The sequence below is a fragment of the Ochotona curzoniae genome, unplaced genomic scaffold (genome assembly GCF_017591425.1).
Source record: "Ochotona curzoniae isolate NIBS_2020 unplaced genomic scaffold, NIBS_Ocur_1.0 contig_50, whole genome shotgun sequence".
NCBI lineage: Eukaryota > Metazoa > Chordata > Mammalia > Lagomorpha > Ochotonidae > Ochotona > Ochotona curzoniae.
The window spans coordinates 2,120,947-2,140,908 of record NW_024466446.1 but is presented as its reverse complement, the minus strand read 5'-3'; the positions used below and the strand labels follow the sequence as shown (position 1 = coordinate 2,140,908).

Here is a 19,962-nt window from a genome sequence, read left to right as displayed (position 1 = left end):
AGGGTGTGGGCTAGGGCATTTGGCCCCGCCTGAGCCTTCACCTCCATGAAGGGCTTCAGATGTGACTTGTAATGCTTTGACAATATCTCCAAATACAGTCATGAAAAGCCTCGGGAGGATGAAACATAGTCATTGTACAACTCTGAAATACCACAGTTTGTGTAACTCTGTTTTGGCATTTGCTCTTTTTGCCTGGGAACCCAAGAATCAGTGGAAGTGGGGTGGACCTTTTGTGAGCTTGTAAGAAACCTGTGTTAAAGTGTGTTTCCTGCCTTTTCTATACGGATAAACAAGATGAACCAAATGAGTTCCTCAGTCCCCGATTGTTCTCTCTGATTTTCCCAGGGTCCTGATACAGACGTGGGGCCCTGTGGCTCTTCAGGGTGGGAAGGGTGGTAACTGATGTTTTTAGGGCACAAAGCAATATTTCTGCAGATACAGACTGTTGTTGGGAACTCTTGATTTAAAAAAGGAAAACAAAGAAGTAGCCCAGAAAGCTGCCTGGAGCTTGTGAGAGGAGGAACCAGTGCATTCTAATAGCTACAGGGTGATACATGCCGGCAACATGGAATGCAGAGTTTACGTTGGAGGTTTGTTCTGATGCAAGAAGAGGTGAATTGAATGGAAGATGGCTCTTTCTGCTCTGTTCTCATCCAGTGAGTAGGGAAGGCATCCAGGCTTCCCCTCCTTCTTGGCCAATTATGTATGCTTCCTGAAGTGGCCTTTGTAATAGTAACCTTAGTTTCTTAGCATCCTTTCTTACTTGCGTGATGAACTGAGATAATGAAAGGCAAGGGCACTTGGCCTGAAGGTGCAAATAGCTAAGCTTTCTGGGGACACTTTAAAGCCTTGTTTGTAGGAATCTTTGAAGGAGAGATCAGTTTTATGAGAGTCACAGCATTGCATGTGCTGACTTGCTTGTAAAAATTATTAAATGACTTGATAAGAGGTATGCTCCAATCAGCAGATATTCATATATATGCTCTATGCAGCGGTGTATATACGTTCATATACTCAATTAGCGGGAAGGCTTTTTTGCTCTCCTGCCAGTTTGTGTGAAGGCTCATTGCTGCATTTTTCCGAATGGCCTTTGCAATAGAGTTGTATTTCTTGAGATTGGTCAGAGTTGCCTGTGCTGTTCATTGCCCTGTGAATTCACAGAGCCGTCCGCTGGTAGGGAAGTGTGCTTGTTTTCATTCAGGGTTCTGAATAGTGTAGTGTCTTATTTCATGGAGTGTTAGGAAACGTTTTTCAAATCTTTGTTTTTATTTGAAAGGCAGATTGAGAGAGACAGAGAAGGTGAGCTTCCACTCACTGGTTCACTTCCCAAATGGCTGCACCAGACTCGAGCCAGGAGCCAACAGCTTCAGCAAGGATCCCCACGTGGGCGGCAGGGGCACAGGCGCGGGGATCTGCTGCTTTGTGCAGGACATCAGTCGGGAAGTGGATCGGAAGGTGGAACAACTGGGACAACTGGTGCCCATGTGGGATGCCAGCACCAGGGGGAGACTTTACGTGCTATTCCACACGCTGGCCCTGTTTTATTAAATAATTGCACCAAATATTCCTTTTTTCATGCTAATCATGAATAACTGTGAGGTTTTGTCATGCACTAGGTTGTGTCTTCATGCTGAATTTGTAACGTATCTACAGTAAATGAAAATGTGAACTTCAAGTTCCTGAGTGATATTTACCTGGAAGGGATAGTGAGTGTATGGAAGAATGGGACCAAGATGCAGAATGGGTCCCCATGAGTTAAAGCAGTACTTCAGAATTTGATCCTAGGCTAAATGGATGAAAGCTGGGTGTACTCCAACCCAGGTTGAGGTGTTTCAACTATGGCAGTTGGAGCTGATTATACTGATCTGAAGTTGTGATGAAACTGTACCAGTCCTACCAGGCCTAGGAGGGATGTCCACAGCCTGGGCCTGCGCTTACATTCCTTCAGCCAGGCCATTTTGGCCATGCCATCTCTCCTTCCCAAGGCCTTTTCCTTCTGTCTAAAGATACCAAGATTTTTGGCAAGTTTCCCATCTGGAATTCTTCCTTGTGCTGGGTCATCATCTGGCATTGTGCCACCTGCTTCTTCATCATGTGTGGTCTCCTGAAGAGTGTTATTGGACTGAGTTTTTCAAACAGAGCATGAAGGTCCTTCCAAATGCCCATGGAAAATATCTGGGTTGAAAAAACAATGCATTGATAATTTCAAAATGTTCTGCACCAAAATAAACTTACCTTTTAATTCAGTTTCTTATAAGCCGTTTGAAGAACGCTTGTACTTTGCAAACCAGAGAACACGTTATAATAATTGTCCAAGGCGCCGGAAGTGCCATGTGCTGATGGCTGTTGCCGAGTGTGATGAAAATGAAGCCCAGGCTGGTGTGATCTATAATCTTGTTGGCTGCTTTCTTATTATGACTATAGAGTGTGCGTATATAAATTTTTTTTTCTCAGATGACAGATCGAAAGTGCTGTCACCTGATTCTCTTTGCTTTTATTCTTGTACCTGTTCTTAAGCCTAGACACTGAGGTCTCCTTTGTTTCGGGTGTACGAGGAACTGGCTGAGGTTCTGAATCGGTGATTCTCCGTAAGGTTGGGCACTCCGAGTGGGCTTTTAGCGGCAATAAACAAGGAGGCAGAGAATGAACTGGTCACTTGTGTTGTACCAGTGCTCCTGCTTTCCTCATACTGCGTGTCCTGCTCCAGTATTTGTAGATGGGATTATGCACTCCCTGGACTCATCCTCATCAAATGGCCTGATTACATTCCTTTTGTACTATTAAACTTATATTTCAAGAAATTCCAGATTACTTTATTAAACTTACTAGGGGAATTACAGAGGTGTCATCTGGGACCGTGCGGCTAGAAATTACCTTTTATTGTATCTGTCTGAGAGTTTGTGTTTATCCAGACATCTGCAGTCAATTAAGAGTGCGCCTCCAAAAACTAGAATACTGACTTGAATTTCTGCGATTGCTTACAAAGAAAGTAATGAAATCCAGTGATCGGGAAGAGTGAAATTGGGACCCATGTTGTAGTCTTGATTTTTGAGTTTTCTTTCTCTTGTATTTTCTTTGCCTTGTCAAGAGGAAATGGCTTGAAGATCTGTGGCTGCAAGATAATCCCATGCTTTATTCTCTTCTTCCATATTTAATTTCTGAATGGGTCCCTCTCTTCTCTCCACATTTTTTAGGGAAAGGCAGAGATGTTTGTGGGTTTAAAAACCTCAAACTTGACAAGAAAGGGCACATGAAAAAGCCACATTTAATTAGAAAAATAAAGTTTATAGGTTCAAGGTTTTAGACTTCTGGAAGAAATATGATGTCATTCAATGATCTCATTTTTCTTTCGTCTAATGGACATGTGTATCTGGTAGAGATTCTTCAGGCTTATAACAGCAAAGGAATATTCAGGATGGGAAAAATGAGATGGCACAGGATAGATAAGCCAGTCTGAGTATGTTTCTGGCTTGTGTTACTAGCAGGAGCCAGGCAGAGGGGAGGGGAGCCATGGTGGCTTATGTGTAGCCCATGATTGACTGGAATAACCCAGCTTCCTTGAAGTTAACATGGTGGGCACCTGCTGGCGGGGGGAGTGGTCCTTCTTTTCATCTTGGAAGCCCAGCTCTCCATATACCTCATTTTGAGATGAAAGAAAATGTCTAGAAGATTTCAGGAATTTTCCCCCTTATCTTTCTCTGAACAGTGTTTGTCTAAGTGCATTGTCATTTCCAGATCCAGATCCTGGCTGAGCCGCCCCTGCCCTTGGAAGCCTTTCAGATGTTCTCCTAGGCAGGGAGCTGATTCAAGTTTTTATTATGTTCCATGGGCTTGTTTTTTTTCTCAACGGAAACACGGCTAGAATTCGCTACCAAAATTCCATGCTGAGAGGCATGCAAAGAGGGGATGGACTCTGTGTGTGTGTGTGTGTGTGTGTGTATAACCCATTTGTCTTTGAAATGGAGTCCCTGCTCACTTTGCTGACGGTGCCCCTTGGGAGCTCTCTCCACATCTCTGGCCGTGCTGTATGGAGAGGTCACCTCCCGGGCGCTGTGTCTAGGGAGCTTTGAGGCAACGCTGTGGTCTCACGAGCCGCCTTTGCTCACCTTTCAGGGACGGGAGAGAGCGGCAAGAGTACTTTCATCAAACAGATGAGGATCATCCATGGGTCGGGCTACTCCGATGAAGACAAAAGGGGCTTTACCAAGCTGGTCTACCAGAATATCTTCACAGCCATGCAGGCCATGATCAGAGCCATGGACACACTCAAGATCCCGTACAAGTATGAGCACAATAAGGTAGGTGTGACCCCTCGTTGCCCTGCTTAGCACAGCTGACCCGTCACAGGTCCCTCTGTGACACAGCAGGATTGCTGATGGATTGGCCATGCACAGTGGGTACATTGCTGAGCTCATTGTCAGTGACCTTTTTGAAGGGTAGTAAGATTAAATGTCTCTTTCCTCAACCTTTAAACTTACATGTATACAAAATTGAGATTGTATTTTTAGTGATGTCAGTGAAAGATATAATTGGGTATTTGATGATAAATATAGAATATGGGGACACACATTCCATTAAGAAGATAGTTTATAAATAAATTGGCCAGAATGAGGGGGGCCTTACTTCCGCCTCCCACTCTTGGTGCTTCGTTGAGAAAAGGATGAAAACAGCTTAAGATCATTCTCCTGTTTTCATGTTGAATACAGTGCTTTTCCTTTCGGTAGGCCCACATGCTTCATTTTATTTCATAATAGGTCCATCTGTCACTTCGGTAACCTTTCCAACATGTTTCCATTCAGTTGTCTTAAGTAACACAAGCTAAAACCAGTTGAGAAAGGATTAGAGAAATGACACCCGAATTTCTAGCGTTTTGGAAAACAAGCAGATTCTTCCAGTGTCCCGCATTATCTTTTGGTTGAGACAGAAAACAGCTCCCCCTGTCCACTCCCCCTGTCCGCTCCCCTTGTCCGCTCCCTCTCTCCACTCCACCTTCTCGGTGTTACAGAGCTGTGGCAGCAGGCAAGGCTGTTGAGGCTCCATGCGGCTCTTCACTGGGCTCCACCTGCACAGTGGAAAGCTGCTCGGCAGAGAACGGAGTGGCGTGGGGCGGGGGCTGTGCAGAGGCCTCACTGCAGAAAGGGAAATCTCTTTAGCGATTGTGGAAGTGCCTTTCTGGTCTACTTTCTTCCTTTTTGTTGCATCCCCCCCAGTCCACGTGGCCCTTATTCCTCAGGGCTTCTAAGTGCTTCTCTGAGGGTGAGTCTTACCGATGGTTGATGAGGCACTGCATTTGTACTTCTGACTATTTTAGAGCCCTCAGTTAGACACTTCATTCTCTCCGTTTGCTGGGATCAGTTGATAACAGCAGAAGCTGGCCTGCCCAGTATGGCTCATAAACTGAGATTTCACTCACAAAAATGAATTGGAAGGTGAAGTAAGGCAGTTTTGCGTACCTTCACTTCTGTTACCACCTGCAGGTTTGTAAGTCAAAGACTTCCACAATACCACCAAAGTGAGGCATGCCTTTTCCTTGAATGCTTCCTGCACTCGCTTGCTCCCTCCCGTCACACTCAGTCTTCCACCAACAGAAAGTATTTCTCTACAAATGACAAAGAATCCTTCCCAAGTCATCCTTCCAGTTTTTGCTTTTAGGAAAGGAAAGAGCTGGGCAGGTTTGTGAATTCAGAAACATGGAACCTGAGACAAACCAGCCTGGTTTAGATCTGTTCCTAAGTTGCCTAAATGGTGAAGGGTCACACCCGTCCCTCTAAGACATCCCAGTGTAATGAGCTTCTGAAATAGATGGCAAGGTTGCTGTCCCATGTCTGAGAAAATGCTGTCGGCTTCTTTTTAGTGCCAGTGATTTTCCTGAATCTATGGTGGTTGATAATAACATGATTTGATGAATTTCCAGCTGTTATTTTGTGTGCAATACACATTTTTATTGACGTACGTACACGTTGCCAATATAGATAATGTAATAGGATATGATGTACCTTTTTTTTTTAAATTCCTATGTATGTCAGAAGAAACCTTCAGGATCATACCCTGATGTAAGATTTTCATAGAAGTATTATTTATTATTATGTAGATGTGGAAGCTTGGGAGCTATGCTTAATTTGTGAAACACAATGAAATGTGTTTAGTGACTGTTGTGTTTGAACCCTTCATATTGACTTTAATTCAGTAGATTTTGTTGTGTTGAACATCATTTACTTAAAATAATCACATTATTGACTTCCTCTAGAATTACAGTTATGTCTTTTTTTTTTTTGGGGTCTTGTTATTATGTGAATTCTTCTTTTGACTCTTGGTTACTTTAACAGTTTCCTGATATGATATTAGTGTGTGATGATCTCTGAATTATGTTGAATCTCTTAATTCATAGAAACAATGTGATTTACCTGTGTTCCGCATTTTTCTATACCATATACAGACTCCTATGGATGCTGAAACCTGCCGGTTCTCAGGTCCCTGTATCAAATGGCACAGTGCTTGCACATGAATGTGAACAGCCTCACATCATTTCTAGATTACTTATCCTATCTAATAGAATGTAAATTCTGGAAGAATAGTTGTTACACTGTATTGTTTAAGGATTAATGACAGGAAAATGCACTGCATCTATTCAGTCACAGGCTCAGTTTGGGTGTTTTTCAAATCTGGTCCTCAATCTTTGATCCTTGCTTGGTTGTGCTGGCAGCTATGGGTGTGGAAGACTGGCTGCTCGTATTCTGCAATGTCCCTCTCCCCTTGCCTCGTGCTCTGCGGATTCCTTGCCTTTGTTGATGCTTAGTACGGAAGTCATGTCTCTCTTCCCAGTTCAGTTCAGCAGCCAGGTCCTTCTAGAGTTCTTGCCCGTTAGCGCTGCTCATCCTGAGCAATACCACCCACCTTTCACATAATCCCGCATGGAGTGTTTGTGATTGCTTCAGTTGTCTTAGGGACTTGGCTAGGTTCAGAGCTCCTTGGCTGATTTTTTAAAGATTTATTTCAAGATTGTTTTTATTTAAAAGACAGATTTTGCAGAAAGACAAGGAGAGACAAAGAGAGAAGGGTCTTTCATACACTGGTTCACACCCTAAGTGGCCGCAAAGGCCTTAGCCTAACTGATCAAAAGTCAGGAGCCAGGAGCTTCATGCAGATCTCCCCTGTGGGTGCAGGGCTCCAAGGACTGAACCATTCTCTGCTGCCTTCCCTGGCCAAGCAAGGAGCCTGATTGAAGTGGAGCAGCTGGAACACAAAGTGCTGCCTCTATGAGATGCTGGCTCTGTAGGTGGAGGCTTACCATGCTATACCGCAGCACCAGCCTGAAAGCAAGCCATAAGGCGGTCTTGTCTTTAGATTCTTCATTGTCTGGCATTGTGCCTTGCCCATGGTACGTGCTCACATGACTTTTTTTTTTTTTTAATGAATAAGTGAATCATTTGTGAACTTCAGCAAGTGAAAGTCTTTCTTCAGATTTTGGAACACGATTGTTCAGCTCCACACGTGGTTGTTGAGTTCTCTCTGTGTGCACAAGAGAATGGCTGCGCAGTACGGGTTGTCGGGACGCAGAGAAGGTTATTCAGGGCCAGACAGAATTTACAGTACAGAGAGGGGGCATGCGTGTATCGCAGGAAGGGGTACTTGGGTGAGAAGAGACGGCCGGAGTCAGTCAACGGAAGGAGTGTGCTAGCAATGCAGAAACTGGCCAGGAGGACTGGGAAATGGTTTAGGATGTTCTTGTGAAAGGTATTGAATCCAGGCAACATTTACATTTCTTTCAGGTGTTTATTATTTTAATAATAATTTACACTTTGCTTAGAATTGTCTACAGAAATTCCATACCATGTTGTTTGCTGTATATGTCACTGTCTAAAGAATTTAGTTTATATTTGATTAGCAGTCACTTAGAGTCAGTACAATCTGATGCATATTTTATTGTGACACTGAGGATAAAAAAAATAAATGATAAATAACCATTTTTGATTTTTTTTTAAAGAAAGCTTCTGTGTGCGTACCATCGTGTTGGCCATCAGCTATAAATGTTGTATAAGTAAACGGATCCCCGTATTGTGTAGTACAGCTTTGTACTGGTCTTTGAATACATGTATTTTGTGAAGCAAAACACACATATTACGACTTCTTCTGAATTTTTCATAAGTTTGTTTGCTGTGGAGTTGGTTCTAGCTTGGGGAGTACTACAGTGGAATATTGTTTTCTTCTTCTTTCGCTTCTACCTAAGGATCATCATAATGAGTGTATTGAGTTGAGGGTCCTGCTGGCTTGTTAATGGGAGGGGGCAGGGTTCAGGGAAGGCTTGGACCAAATGTTATGGTTGTGCTTGCCATCTTATAAACTTCAGCCTGTTCAGGGATTGCATGTTAAGGAAGAAAGTTTTGATCAATTGTTACAGATTACAAACTTTTCTCAAAGATTTTTACCTGAATGTATTTTTTTGTTGTTGTCCTGTAGTTTTGTTTGCCCAATAAGTTGCTTTTATAGGTTTGCTGCTTAGAATTCAGCCCAGGTAGGAAGACATGTAAGTTTTAGGCAGATCCTGAACTCATGGTTAGCAGGTTCAGTAATTTTGTCTTGTATCAGAAAGCCACTGTAGGTAGCTAATAACAAATGATTTAAGTGTCACTTGACCAAATCCAAACATAAAACTAAGACCATGCTCCATCTGAGACACTTGGCCGTAGAACTATCCATCATTTCTTTATTACAAAAGGAAGAGTTCTCATCACTTCTGTCTAGTATGAACATGCTCTTCTGATTATCCTTTGATTTGATGCTGAAGTCAGCTACTATGTAGAAGTTAATATGGCTAAGAAATCCCCTTGCATTTCAGCTTGGGTAAGCGGATCCCGAGAGTTTGAACTCCTGGTTTTTATGTCCCGATAGCATGCACAGTTGGTGTTCTTCCTGCATGGCCTGTTGTTGGTTGTGATTTCCTATGTGCATGCTCTATTTTCTCGTCAAATTGCAAATTACCTTAGAGTAAGCAAGCTTCCTGTTCTAGCGTTCCTTGTCTCCTACACGACACGCTGGGAATGTCATGGAGTTTTTATTCATTGAGTGAATAGCACTAGGGACTGGACCCTGCGTGCCTTTGTAGCCGGCTTGTTGTTCTGTGAGCTGTGAAGTCGGGGTTCTCTTACGGTTAGGTCACGGTGGTGGAGGGCTTTCCTCCCTCTGCCTGTCCCGGGAGGAGGATGAAATGTGATTCGAGTCTCTGGACGTGTGACAGTTCTCCAAGAGGACTTGGCTCATGCTCACGTTCAACAGTCAGTTTCACATTTTGTTCTACAGGTTGAGCTTCCTTAACGTGAGGATTTGAAATGCTCCCAAATCTGAAGCTTTCTGAGTGCTGCTGTGTTGCCACAACGTGAAACTTTGCTTCGTGCACGGATTTGTTGAAAAGATGCCTTATAAGGTTACCCTCTCAGACTGTGTGTCTAAGGTCTGTGAAATAAAAATGGATTTCTTGCTTAGATTTAAATCCCATCCCTGAAATACTTGATGATGTATGTACAAATACTCCCAAATCCTAAATATTCTGAAATCCTCCACACTTCTTAGTCCCAAGGGTGTCTGATAAGGAGTGCTCAGCACGTAGCTTGTGCTTTGGAGCTTGAAGTTCTGCTGCCCAGCCCTCACTCAGCACCTCAGCCTGTCGCCTTGGGCTGGCTGCCCAGGGTCCTGAGGCCTGCTACCTGGCCTTCCCTTCCTGCCAGGCTCAGACGTGCCCCGAGGATGTGTTGCTTCAGGACCCTTTGTCCCCTCTGCAAAGGAAGGGCCTGCCACAGGAAAGAACCACCTTCAATACATTTAGAGCCTTATGAATTTTCTGTGCTTCCTGAAAAAATCCAAGATCTCCAGAGGCATTTTTTCATTTTCTAAAAGAAAAATGTAGCCAAGATTCTGAAGCAGCGTGCCAGCTTATTCCTGTCTTTGATCATTGGAATAAGTTATTACCTTTTCTTTTTCAGCATGAGAAAATGCTAGTTTGTAAAATGCCTCTTGGGTTGATTTCATTTTACTTTCCCCCACCTGTATAATACACACTTAGGAAAGGCAGAGCTGGTCAGAGCTTGCTGTGAGCACTCCGAGTGAGAGTCGCCAGGCCTCTGCTTGCAAGCAGCAGAAGCAGGTATCGGCCCGCTGTGGTGGTACGGGAACTGATGGGAATAAGGCCTTCCTGGGGGACGCTCAAGGACCGCTTCTCAGAAACTGTGGCAAGCTTGGAGAACTGTTCCATGGGTGAATTCTGGCTGTCCTTTGTCTCCTGGCAAATGGCTGGGAAAAATTCCTTGGTTGGCTAGACTCGATGCCGCGTGTGCTCCTCGGACAGACGGACATGGAGTGCGTACATTGATAATCCCTGGGGGGAACCGGGTACAGTTAGTGGAGCAAAGGGGACCATGCTGACATAAGTCACTACTGTGCACTGCGAAAGTACACACTCTGTCTATAAAATAAATGAGGGCAAGCGTTCCATTTTTTGCTTAGCATTTGTTAAACCTGTCCTCAACAATTTCTTATTCTGGGCTTAATCCCAGATGGGAGAAATTTGGAGTTAATTTACAATCTCTGGTTGAGGTTAGATAGTTAAGTTTGAGCCCAAGCACTGTGTAACAGAGTAATATTGGATTTCCAGCGTGTTCTCCCTGAACCTTAAAGTCTTACATTCTCGGACTGTCTTTCATCTGTACTGGGAGCGAAAAGATAAGACGATTGCTCTAAGGATTCAATGGATAAGTTTGGTTAAAAGAAATTGTCTTGCAAATGACTCAAAAAAGTTTGGAAGATGAGTTGTCATCAGGCAGAGAATGAATGCTACTCACATCCTATCTTAAGAATAAAATAAACAAAGTAGCTTGAACAGCATGAGCAGATTTAGGAGCTCTCGTAAGGAAAACGTTCCTCTGAGTGACAGTCATTGAAATGGGATACCAAGGGAGGTAGAGAAATCTCCTTATCTGGATGTGTTCGAAAATAGAATGTATTTTTAACATGTGAAATTTTTGAAAAGCAGTTTTGTTAAAATCGAGCAAGGAATGGGCCAACCTCTGCAAAGTCCCTCTCCACGGTGCTTCAGTTCATGCCGACTGTCCAGGCACAGTTAGCAGATGATCACAATTGGAAATGTTAGATTGTGGTGCGAAGTCTCTCTCTGTATTGGCCTTTGTCCATTGCAGAGCGTGAACAAGATTATTTGAAAAAGTAGCCAGCGGATTCCTCTTTGACAATGGTCTCGAACGCAGTGGAGGATTTGTTTTGCCTTGCTTCTACATCACTCAAGTGATTTTCCTGTTTACATCGTGTCAGGTTTTTAGGGTCTGAGTTGACATCTCACTTGGGTTTTTTGGATGGTGTTTGTAACTGGCTCCTGGCCACCGACAAGAGCCTGAGGCTCTTCCCAGGGAAATTTCCCTTTGGTTTATCTGATTTCTCAATTTTGGAAGGGGTTAGTTCTTCATACATAAAAGATATGCATTTGTTGGTAAATGTATTGTGAATGTCGTCTCCATTTGGAGGCTTGCTTTTTTCTTAAGTGTTCTTTCAATGAAAGAAAGTGTTGTAATGTAGTCCGATTTATCATTTAGGTGCTGAATGCTTTTGATGTTCTTTTAAATCAGTCTTTGCCTACTTTAAGGTTATGTAGATAATCTACTCTCTTGTCTTCTAAATTCTTTCTAAATTCCTTTGCTTTTAACATTAAGATCTAAATATCCATTTCAGATGGCTTCTACAGTTTGTGGAGGGTCTTTCATAAAGTTCTTGGAGAATGTGTATTGTGAAAAAGTTATGCATAAAGTTCAGAATGTTTGCACCGAAATAAACTTAACCCCTTTTCCCACGACCTCTTTGAAGCGTTGTTGTAATGTGAAGTAGCCATCAAGTTTTCATTTTTTTTAATATGGCCTCAATTTATTTTCCTGTGTTAATGGCTTAGCATAAGGACTTGGCTTTTTTGCTAGATTAATAACATGGCATTTTTGTGTATCAGTTTACTTATAAATAACAGAATGTGCAGCTTTGTTGTTATTCAGCGGGGCCCTGTTGTCTTTCTTTGAACAAGAATGGGAACTAGATGAGGTATACTGAGAGGATCCGTTTCTACAAATCCCTGCATGGGCTGACCTTGCTCGGACTACACAGGATTGACTAATTTAGCTCTAAAATTCCTTCCTGTTTCATATCTGTGCCACTGAAAGCATCAAGCTTTCTGGCTTTTTTGGGGGGGAGATGGAGGGATGTTTCTTTTATGACCTGCAACTGATGTGGTAATAGACCATTTGTATTTTGGTTAGCATGAGGGCTGAAGTTAGGAAAAATAATCAGGGAATCTTACTTCTTTGTTTACTGTAGTATCTGAGTCTTATTTTTGAAAAATTTGATTTGATTTGTCTAGTGGTTGTGTCACTGGTCTGCGACATTCAGGGCTGTGCCATGCTCATGGCAGGAGCCTGGAACTCTGAGGCTCTGGCATGGGTTGGCACCTGATGCGTGTAGCTGAGCCATCGTTGCTGCCTCTCAGGCTATCAGGATACTGGATTTGGAAGTGGAGCTGGCACTGGGACCTAAGCAGCTCAGTATGGGATGCGGACATCCTAGATATTGTTTTAACCACTATGTTCAATGCCTACTGCATTTTAATCCTAATGTGTGGCATTCTGATTAAGTTATTGCAAATAATGGGGTATAAGTCATTTTGCTGAAGCAAAGGGAAACTATAGAAAAGTGTATATAGACACATCCTTCTGCACATACTCCTGTGTGTGTCATTGTGCCTTGACATTGTAGTATGTGGAATATCAACATATTGTGCATGTATGATTAACCCCCTTTATGTTTTGTGCACAGTGAGCTATTTGTGCTGGCCCATTTCACCTGAAGGTGGCTCAGCTAGGCTCATCTTCAGCTCATTCTTATCTTTGCGCAACCACAACTTAGTTTATCTTCAGTTGATCTAGATTGCTTAAAATTGGATGAACAATGAAAATGAACACTTTCTTAAAATATTATTTTTATTGAAAAGGCATATTTACAGAAAGAAGGAAAGTCAGAAATAGCCTCTGTCCATCTGCTGGTTTACTCTCCGAGTAACCACAACAGCTGGAGATGAACCAATCCAAAGCCAGGAGTCAGGAGCTTCTTCCAGGTCTCCCGTGTTCTGGTGCAGGGTTCCAAGGCTTTGGACTATCCTCTATTGTTTTCCCAGACCACAGGAAGGGAGCTGTATGGGAAGTGGAGCAGCTGGGATATGGACCTGTACCCTTATGGGATAGCAGTGCCTGCAAGGTGAGGATTTAGCCACTGAGCCATCTTACCATGCCTGAAAGTTAACACTTAAGGGCAGCAGAGATCAGGCCTGGCTTGTTTAAATGTAGCACAGTATCTGACAGGTGGTTGTCCTCTCTGTTTTGAATGACTGTTTTACTGTGGTGGATTTTTATATGTTTTTGGGGTAAGAGTCAACTGAGTTTAAAACCTGCCTCTACAACAAAATTGATATGTGATACTGAGCAAATTAGTCTAAATTCTAGTTTCTCTTATCTACAAAATGGTGATGATTATAAAGCATGCTTCACTGTGTGCTGTGAACATCCAATGACATGGAGCATGAAAAAGTTGAAATGAGATGTGATGTAGTACTTGGTCACTCAGCAGTTATTAAGTACATTCTGTATGCTGGACAGTACAAACCAATTTGACTGACTTGCAACAGAGAAGTGGGGAGTTCTCTAATGTGATCTGTGCAAACACAAGTAAGCGCTGATGTAGCGAGTCCTCTCTGAGCTTGTCTGAGCTGCTCACACTGCTGTCCTAAGGACCACCCGCAGCGGGGACACACGTGGCTCAGCTTAACTCATTTTAGTAGGAAATCATAAAGCTGGACATTGGGCTGTTGTTGGGTAACGCCCGGCTAAGCATTAGATGAATGCTTCCAGTAATGTGTGATCTTATGCTTCCTCCTTGATTGTAAAGCAACGCCTCTATTTTCAACATGTTTGTTGGAATCAAGAAAAAAAAAAAAAAGAGTGCTTCATGAAGATGGATTGGAGGTTTTAGCACTTTCCCCTCTCATTTGCATGCTGCTGGGAGAGTCATCTTGGTGGCACCTAACCTTTTGTTTTACAAGTTTAGGGTATGTCCTGCTTGTCTGTGGCATCAAAACAATGCATATCAAAGCTTAAAATCTTATTTCTAAGAAACTTCACTCCTTTTCTTTGCTATGCCATTTGACCCAGTTTATTTGTCCCTGATACTTAATTGTGCTTTTAAATCGTATCTTTTGAGCTTACTGTTAATGTTCATGAGTCCGTGCACATTTATTTCTTCATACATAAATATAAGCAGAAAAACAGAATTAAAAAAAATCACAACATTTCTGTGTCCCGTTATACTAGAATACTTTCGGGGTTGGGAGGGGGAAGTACTTTGTTGAAAACCATGATTATTAATTTTGACTGACACAATGTAACTTGGTAGTTTGAATATATTTACTTTTCTAATAATGTGTTTCTTAAAGGAATTTGGTAAATAAAAACAGATACTTTTTAGTTGTTGTTACTGATACTTAGTAAAATGATTATGCAATTTTCTGACAATCTTCTGTTGTTTATTGAAGAAGAATGGCTTTGGGCAATGGCCATATCAGCATATACATAATAATATACCTAAGAATGACATACACAATAGTGTTGAGTTGATCAGTACCACCTCTGTGCCTTTCAATTGGGCACACTTCCTCTGTGCTAAAACAGTAACACTGTTACAAGTTGAAAGGTAGACTATGCCAAATGCTGTAGACATTAGCTTGACTTGTGGTGATCAAAATTTTTGAATGATTTTCTGGTTAGAGTGAAGGTGATGGCTTTCTTTATCTGCTCTCGAAGGTGCTAGACTAGTCTTTGCTTTCTTGACCTCATTTAGCCATTTTCATGCCACCTTATCTTGGCATGGGGGTGAGCGAGTAGGCACTGGATTCTAACACATCTCAGGGGGTTCTCACAAGAGCTGGGTGTTTAAATGCTGTTGGATTCGCTAATCCAACCTGCCATTGATTTGGATCCTCTAATTTATGTGGTAATGGCAATTTTGCCATTAGCAGTGCTACCCGAAGTTCAAGGAGTTTTGGCTTTAGCCACGTTTGACCCAGAGTAATATTATTCTAAAAGTAATTCTTCACCTCAGGATTCATGGCACTGACATACCATGGCTAACACCCTGTACTTTGTGAATGGCCTTTTTAGATGTGGAAAAGGTTGTTTCCAATGACAAGGAAAGTGGGGTTCCAAGGAAAGGTACTTCTTCTTGTATAACCCTGTTTTTGCAGGCCTTGTACGCAGATGGGGTATCTTTCTGTCACTGGCATGAAGGTACTGATGACCTGGTGACAGTTTTGGGTCACCCTAATGGGGTGGGGAACAATGATTGTGTGTTCTGCAAAATTACATCTCAGATATTAGCTAATGTCCGAATCACAGAGTGGAAATCTTGCTAACATGCGGTTTTGTTTCAGTGCAGCTGGGGTGTGCCCAGGACTCCACTTTCCCAGCAGGGTCTCTGGCGATGTTGGAAGTTAACTGGCTCTGTCACTAGAGGCCGCATGAAACCACCAGAGGGCGGATAGGTGAAGAGTTTGCTGAAGGGAGTCCAAATGCATTGCTGTGATTTCAGCATTGAGAACTTTAGGCTACATTAACTTCAGCTTACTAATAGTTTGACATGAACACAAGTTTTGTGGACTCTTTCCTTTTTATGATTTATTTATTTGAAAGGCAGCGTTATGGGACAGGGGAGCAGAGAGGGAGAGAGAGAGAAAGAGAGAATGTCTTGCATCCACTGGTTCCCTCCTCAAATGGCAGTAATGGCTCAGACTGGGCCAAGCCAAAGGCAGGAGTTAGGAGCTTTATCTGGGTCTTCCAATTGGATGGCCTGTTCCCAAAATACGCGGGCCATCTTCTGTTGCTTTCCCAGGCACACTAGCAGGTAGCTGAATTGAAAGAGGGATAGCCGGGACTCAAACTGGGTGCATTTATGGTCTGATGTCACAGGTGGAAGCTTAACTTGCTATGCCACACCTCCAGCCCCACGCCCCACATCCTCTTATCCTCTGTGGATTGATGATTTATGATCTGCACAGTCAGCTGTTTACTCAGCTGAAAACAAAAGTATGCCAAACTGTGACATCTAGATAATCTACCCTCCCGCAGAGGCAGGGTGTCTCATTAATCTTCCCTGGACTCCCTTCAGCAAACTCTTCACCCCACCGGCAGATAGCTTGAGCTTTTCCCGAGAGCAGCAAGTCTCATCTGGCTCACTGAGAAGTCCAGTTGTCCAAACTGATATACAGAGTCAGAAATCAATTCCTTCTCATCCTTCACGGAAAAGGACGTTTATATTTTATCTTCAATCTTAGAATGGTTTGACATCGTTTCATTTCGGTATTTCTGTAACTCCTGGACTTTCTAGGGATTACACACATCTAGGGGCTGCAGTTAGAAAAATGCTGATTTACTGTTTGATGTTTGCTTTCCTCTCTTTTCCAGAAGTAAGGTGTATTTTTATTTTAATGCTAGGTTTGGATTAGGAAGGTCTGTGTCAGAAATTATTTTGCTTCCCATATTTTTAATTCCCAGCTTCTCACAGGGTGTATGGATCTTTTGCTTAGCTATCAAGTCAGGGGAACCTCAGTGGAAGAATGGAAGGGGATTAGCATGTGCGAATGTTGCATTTTCTCATTGGCTGCTTGTCCACACTGCATCCCTCATGCCTTTGGGACACCCGTGAGTGGCCCTTTGTGCTCCTGATGCTCCTTGCTGCTGTCTCCCGCCTTCCGTAAATAAGATGAGTGAGGCTTTGCAGGTGAAGAAGCCTGGAGATTGTAGAGTGGGTGTGGGGCGTCCCGCCCAGACTGCCTGGCTCTAGGCTGCACACTGGCCCGGGAGGCCCGGGCACATTCACTGCGTGGTCGTAGTCTGCGTCCTGTTGTTGACTTACCTGATTATGGACCTGTGATTCCTCAAACCTTCATCTTTTTGTGTCTGTTTTCCTGCTCATCCACAAGCCTGGTTCAGGACCCCTGCCACTCCCCGAGAAGGCCCGTGTGTGATGCATCGCGGGTGGTGCCTCCCAGCCCTCATCCCGTTAGCTGAGGTGGTGCTGTCTCCTTCCTGGTCTTTGTGTCTCAACCCAGCACCTGTCTGCCTGGAGATGGATGGCAACTCTGAATTTTACTTCCTCTTCTGGTTGTGAGCTGTGTGGCATAGTGAGGCCTGAGCCACATTGCGAAATACTTAAAGCAGAAACCCCAAGATGAGTTGCTGAGGCTGTCTGTGAAATGTAAGAACACTGTGGACTAGATGAGCTCAGTTTTCGTGGCTCATGGTCAAGGAAGTTGGCGTTTCTATTTCCTACAAGGCCATCAAGGACAACCAAGGTGACATTTTGCAGTGTCCATTTAGTTCCAAATAAATTAAAGTCAAATAAATTAAATTAGTCACCAAAATAAATTGGTGATCATTTTTTTCTGCTGTAGTTCTGGTTTTAACCCCATTCTAAATTCTTGGATCAAAATTTTTCATCAAAAATACTCTGCATTTTTTTAAACCAATTTTCTTTCCTTTATTATTTAACATTCTTATTTTCCTTCTTTTTCTTCCTACAATTTAGAAGTATATATTTAGGGAAGATTCATGTCAGGTCACATAACTCATCAAATTAAAAAAAATTTATTGTTTTAAAGATTTATTTCTTTTTATTTGGAAGCCATATTTTTACAGAGAGAGAGAGAGAGAGAGATCTTCCGTCTGCATTTCACTCTGCAAATGGCTGCAATGGTCAGAGCAGAGCTGATCTGAAGCCAGGAGCCAGGAGCCTCTTCCAGGTCTCCCATGTGGGTACAGGGTCCCAGGGCTTTGGGCCGTCCTCGACTGCTTTCCAAGATTATAAGCAGAGAGCTAGCTCAGAAGTGGAGCAGCTGGGATGAGAATCAGAAGCTGCAACAGAGAGAGCAGCAGGGGGTCACCGCTTTAGCCCCTCATCTTTTTTTTTTTTTTTCAAGATTTGTTTTACTTTTGTTGGCAAGGCAAGGTTACACAAAGAAGAAAAACAGAAAGAGATCTGTCCACTGGTTTAATCCCCACTGGCCACAACAGTGGGAACTGGGCTACCTAGAGCCAGGAGCCTCCTCCTGGTCTCCCATGTGGGGGAAGCGTGTCCTAGGAGTTGAGTCATCTGCTGCTGCTTTCCCAAGTAATAAGCAGAGAGCCACATCAGAAGTAGAATAGCTGGGTGTTGAACCTGGGCCCACAAGCAGTGTAAGTACCACAGGTGCAGGATTAGCCACGATGCTAGCTAACCACCAAATGAAGTTTAAAGGAATACAAACACTTAGACCAGAGCGAGTTATCTAACCTGTCTGTATCTCTGTTGAATGGTAAGTGGGTTAAGCATTACCTTCTTTTTAGTGTTGCATTTATTAAAACTCACTAAATGAATGAAAATAAAACTTAGTATTTTTTGGCAAGAATGGAATATATAGAAAAAAATGTATCTTCTTAAGGAATGCCTATTTGTTTTCTATGCAGTCATCACAATTACTTTCTAAATTATATGCACTGGATAAAAACATAATTTTCTGATGCTTGTGGGAAATGCCTAACAAGCTTTAGCTTGGAATGCCAAGTTCAACATTCCACAAGGAATGCTTTTAAAAATACTATTTTTCTTTAGCATCCACCGTCCTCCATCTAAATTCTCAACTGTTATTGCTAACTTTTACACAGTAAAAGGCTCACCCTGTGAGGTTGAGAGAAATACATGAACAAGTTCTGATATTACAAATGAGTTGCTTGGAGTCAGCACTGTGGAATAGCGGGCTCATGGTCTGGGAAAGCATCAGAGGCTGACCGCAGGGCCTGGATGCGTGCAGCCACTCATAGCCCCTGGTTCCTGGCTTTGGATCAGCTCAGCTCTGGCCTTTGGGACCTTTTAGGGAATGAGCTAGTAGAAGGAAGAGCTCTCTCCTCTGTGTAATTCTGACTTTCAAGTAAAAAGTAAATGAATCTTCTAAAAAAATGTAAGATCCTAAGCTTCCTGTGAGAGGGGGAGCGTGGGACCTTCCTGAATGGAATTTATGTCCCAAGAATAGAGCTATCCTTTATTCCTCCACTCCTTCTAGCACGTGAGGATACCCCAAGACGGCACCGCCTCTGTGAACCTGGAAGTTGGTGCTCACCTGCCAGCATCTTGGTCTTGGAACTCCCAGTCATCAAAACAATGAGAAGTGATACATGCTTACTGTTCACAGCCCACCCAGCTTGCGGTATTTTCTGATTACAGCTGAACTGACTGAAGTTAGAAGCAGGCTAAAAGTGCCAAAGTCGTGGAGTTAGACCAGGATTCCAAGGGCAGCCACTTGAGGGTGTCAGGGATGATTCAAGTATATTCTCCGCATCTTGGGCAAGTCTCCTTGAGTGAGGGACCCAGGCATTTCCCATCCACCAAGGGAGATGAGGAGCCACTCCACCTGGGCAAGAGGAATGAGCAAAGGTTCTGCCAGGGGGTGTTTGCCTCCATCCTGAAGGATGGAATGGGTGCTTGCTCTGCTCATTGCTTTTCCTTGCCTCGGAGGGCTGCCTGGGGCCTTGGCACAGCAGGAGGCAATGTGGCACTGTCTGGAAGCTGCAGGAACATTCCAGAAATGAGGCAGCCAGGATCCCGACCAGGAGTGAATGGGGGGGGGCGCACAGACATGGGAGGGAGATGACAGCTTGAGCAGGAAGCCAGAAGCGAGATGCCCGCCAGTGCTTCTATTTGGTGCACTTGTTAGGTTTGTAAACTCAAGGGGAGACCTGTGTGGCTTTGCAGGTCTGTGAAAATTGCTTGTCAGAAGGGCAGTAGCTAGCAAGATAAGAAATCAATAAAATTTTGGAGAAGCAGGACTTCCATTACTTTGAAACT

At 43.3% G+C, this 19,962-nt stretch overlaps 1 protein-coding gene across 7 annotated transcripts in view; it reads left to right on the top strand.

Moving 5' to 3' along the window:
- Window positions 1-19,962, top strand: part of GNAQ (G protein subunit alpha q) — a 220,151-nt gene that overhangs the window by 92,885 nt on the left and 107,304 nt on the right. For 6 of the 7 annotated variants that reach the window (XM_040988792.1, XM_040988791.1, XM_040988790.1 and 3 more), the window contains one exon: window positions 4,114-4,298. In XM_040988792.1, coding sequence (XP_040844726.1) covers window positions 4,114-4,298 — 185 coding nt within the window. Of the gene's footprint in view, window positions 1-1,801; window positions 1,806-4,113; window positions 4,299-19,962 lie in introns of all 7 variants that reach the window. The other variant, XM_040988793.1, reaches the window with a different exon arrangement.